The following is a 4,246-nucleotide window of genomic DNA, read 5'->3' as shown; positions in this document are numbered from 1 at the left end:
AAATGGCCACCATGTTTGGTACATGTTGTTGTCCTTTAAAGAAAACATTGGCTGCACTTGGAGTTATACTAGTGGTTGTTGTATATTGTCTACTGCATGATTTATTGATCATATTCCTCGTAAATTATATTAATCACAATTATTCTTCTGATAATTGGAATGCACCTCTCATATAAAGTAGAGTATGTTTTAGTTATGAATATATTAGTTTTTTAAATATGAAGTTTATATTGACTTATTCATGCTGACGCCTTTGCATAGGCCTCTTCTTAGACTTTTCCACTGTTTATCATTATGAAAAATCTAATTAATTAATTTATTCCTTTTTTTGTTGAAAAATAGGAAATGGATAAAAGTTGGTTGAATATTAGGAATAGAGTTGACCAAAGGTGAAGTAGAAAGCATTCTTAATTGGGCATTCAGTCAACCCGGGGTGAGCACTATTATTCGATGTCCTTGTAAAGGGTGTATGAACACCGTGTTCAAGCTAAGGATTAATGTAAGAGGAGACTTGTTGAACAAGGGCTTTTGGGATTCTTATAAAGTGTGGGACTTGCATGGAGAAGTGTTAGTTAGAGTTGATGATGAAGTCGAAGATGATAGCATTGAAGAGGATAATATTACTGAAATGACTCACGATGCTTGCGGATATATGAATGTGGAGGATAATACTAATTCTTCTGAGGGCAATGAAGAGCCAAATATGCATGCAACAAAGTTCTACAAATTGTTAGAAAATGCTCAAACAGAACTTTATCCTGGTTGCACAAAAGTCTCAAAGTTGTCTTTTGTTGTTAAATTACTTCACTTGAAGTGTCTTAACCATTGGAGCAACAAATCAATGGATGAGTTGTTGAGCTTCTTTAAAGAAGTTCTTCCTGAGGGGTCATTTGTACCCAAATCTTTTTATGAAGCGAAGAAAGTTCTTCGTGACCTAGGCTTGGGGTACACCAAAATAGATGCATGTCAGAATGATTGTATTTTATATTGGCACGATTATGTCAATGCCCAATCATGTCCGAAGTGTGGTAAGTCTAGATGGAAATCAGAAGGACACAAAGGCAAGAAAGTAGCTCATAAAGTATTGCGACATTTTCCAATCAAACCAAGGCTTCAACGATTATACATGGCAAAAGAGACGGCAAAGAAGATGAGGTGGCACAAGGAAGAAAATATTGATGATGGTGTCTTGCGGCATCCATCCGACTCAATAGAATGGAAATCTTTCAATGAGCGTCATCCTACTTTTTCAACTGAGTTAAGAAATGTTAGATTAGGTTTAGCAAGTGATGATGGGTTCCAACCTTAAGGGAATATGAGTTCCAATCATAGTATTTGGCCTGTCGTACTAGTTACGTATAATTTGCCACCATGGGATTGCATGAAAAATCCATATTTCATGATGACACTTCTTATTCCAGGCCCTAAGTGTCCAGGCAATGATATTGATGTATACTTACAACCAATGATTGAAGAGTTGAAAGAACTATGGGACGGGGTGGAGACTTATGATGCACACTCAAAATATAATTTTCTTATGTGTGTGGCTCTCCTGTGGACGATTAATGACTTTCCTGCATATGGGAACCTTTCAGGATGGTCAACCAAAGGCAAACTTGCATGCCCTTGTTGCCATAAAGACACACAATCAGTTTCCTTACGTAATAAGTTATGTTATATGGGTCATCGTCGCTTCCTTCCCATAAACCATCCATGGCATAGAAACAGGGTGTTATTTGATGGGAAAGTGGAAATGGGGGATGCACCTAGCCCTTTAACAGGTGATGAAGCACTTATGCAATTACAAGATTTGGGCAATGTGACTTATGGTAAAGTGCAAAAGCGAAAGCGTAATGTTTCTAACAATGCTTATAATTGGAGGAAGAAGAGTATCTTTTTTCAATTGCCTTATTGGAAGAATCATATGTTGCGACATAACCTTGATGTGATGCATATAGAAAGAAATGTGTCCGATAATATTTTATCAACTGTGATGAATATGGTTGGAAAGACAAAGGACACGTTGAAAAGTAGATATGATTTGGTGGACCTTGGAATCAGGCAAGGATTTCATCCAATTGAGGATGGGGACAATATTTTGTTACCGGCGGCATGCTATGCATTGTCCCTACAAGAGAAGTTGAAGGTATGTGATTTCTTAGCTAATTTGAAGGTTCCAGATGCCTTTTCATCAAACATTTCAAGGTGTGTTAACATACTTGAGAAAAAGATACATGGATTGAAGTGTCATGATCATCATGTATTATTACAAGACATTTTTCCAGTAGCTATACGTGGTTTGTTGCCTAAGGAAGTCTGTGAACCAATTATAGCCTTAGCCAAATTTTTCAAGAATCTATACTCTAAGTGCTTGACAATTGAAGATCTTGATATCCTAGAGGCTGAAATTCCTATCATATTGTGCAAACTTCAAATGGTTTTTCTTCCGGCGTTCTTTGATGTCATGATTCATTTGACAATTCACTTGGCAAGAGAGGCAAAGCTTGGTGGACCAGTTCAATATCGGGATATGTACCCTATTGAGAGGTAACATGTCTTTCTATAATATAAATGCCACATATTTAGAATATCATATTCTATAATTATATTAATCAGAAATCTATATATAGGTATTTGCGAACACTTAAGTCATATGTACGCAACCTAGGTCGTCCAGAAGGTTCAATTGCATAAGGTTATTTGGTAGAGAAAAGCCTCACGTTTTGCTCACGATATTTAAAGAATATCTCAACCAAGTTCAATAAACCAACTAGAAATGACAATGGATCTAGGTCAAAAGGTGAGATGTCCATCTTTAAAAACAGTGGGCAACCAAAAGGTGCTGCTACAGATAGCAAGAAGCTACCTCATGATGAGTTCAACCAAGCATGCATGTATGTGCTTCAAAATTGTGAAGAGGTGTCGCAATTCTTGGAGTAAGTCTCTTATTTATTTCAAGATAATTTCACATTGAGACAATTCAATTAATCTTCATTAACACAAAATGTAGGGAATACATGAGAGAGATTGAAAGTCAAGGATCAATGAGAGCTCTTAGGGATGCATAACAATGAGTTTCTTGATTGGTTTCGTGCACGTGTAGGTGTTTACTTAAATGACACTTTTACTATTAGTGTAATTATCCCAAGGTGTTATATTGGTCATAATAGTGTTGTTTGTTTCTGTAGATATTTGTGTTATCTGCACAAGGATGCGCAAATGATGATCTCATAAGATTAGCTGTCAGTCCTGACCCATTGGTTCATCGATATTCAACATTTATGGTGAATGGATTTAGATTTCAAACAAAAGAGCTTGTGATAAAAACACAAAACAGTGGAGTTCTTGTTAGAGGAGATGATTCAGACCCTAATAAGGAGTATTATGGTGTATTAAAGGACATTTATGAGTTGTCTTATGTGGGGAACAGGAAAGTTTACCTATTCAAGTGTCATTGGTGGGATGTGGCTCGCCTAGGAAGAGGATATAAGATTGACAAATATGGTTTTACAAGTGTGAATACTCATTGTGCCTTGAATATAAATCAGCCATTTGTGTTGGCATCTCAGTCCGAGCAAGTCTTTTACTTGAATGACATGGTCAATAAAGATTGGCTTGTTGTTGTAAAGACAAATCCTCGCGACCTTTTCAATATTCCTGAAGTTGAAGATGAAGCATTACTTAACGAAGAAGTTTATCAACAAGAGGAAGTTGAATGTAATATTTTGCGTACCAATGACCAAGAAACTGAGATTGAGGTGTCTTTACACAGGGATGATATTGAACCACAAACTGTTTTACGTACCAATGACCAAGGAAATGAGGAAGATGCTTTCATTAATGACAATGATATAGATGTATCCGAGAATGAAGAAGACGAAGAAGAGTTACTTGATGATAATGATGGAGAGGACATTGATACATCCTCTTGAAGATAAAGAAGCAAAAACTGATGATATAGATGACTACATCTTGTTTTGAGAAGTTCTCTGTATTTTTGTTCTTATTAGGCTGACATGAAACTAAAAACCAAGATGTTTGTAGCTTTACTTTTATAGAAGTTCTCTGTATTTTTGTTCTTATTAGTTCTCTTTATAGATAGAATCAGTGTTTAATTAAAACTAGTGGTTTACTGTTAACATTTTCATCAATGAAGGTACTGTTGTGAGCAAAATGTCCCACATTTTTATAAATGATTGATTTGATATTTTGCTTGATGAATTGATATTTTCTCCAACATATAAAT

The 4,246-nt window shown here is 35.8% G+C and overlaps 1 protein-coding gene across 1 annotated transcript; it reads left to right on the top strand.

Moving 5' to 3' along the window:
* Nucleotides 1-1,402: 1,402 nt before the first annotated feature.
* Nucleotides 1,403-3,932, top strand: LOC132630351 (uncharacterized). Its single transcript, XM_060345932.1, has 3 exons — nucleotides 1,403-2,547; nucleotides 2,793-2,919; nucleotides 3,189-3,932. The coding sequence occupies exons 1-3, from the start codon at nucleotides 1,403-1,405 to the stop codon at nucleotides 3,930-3,932; spliced, it is 2,016 nt and encodes a 671-aa protein (XP_060201915.1).
* The last annotated feature ends 314 nt before the right edge of the window (nucleotides 3,933-4,246 follow it).

The sequence above is a fragment of the Lycium barbarum genome, chromosome 3 (genome assembly GCF_019175385.1).
Source record: "Lycium barbarum isolate Lr01 chromosome 3, ASM1917538v2, whole genome shotgun sequence".
Taxonomy (NCBI): domain Eukaryota; kingdom Viridiplantae; phylum Streptophyta; class Magnoliopsida; order Solanales; family Solanaceae; genus Lycium; species Lycium barbarum.
Note: the sequence above shows the minus strand (reverse complement) of the source record. Positions and strands in the feature narration are given on the sequence as shown.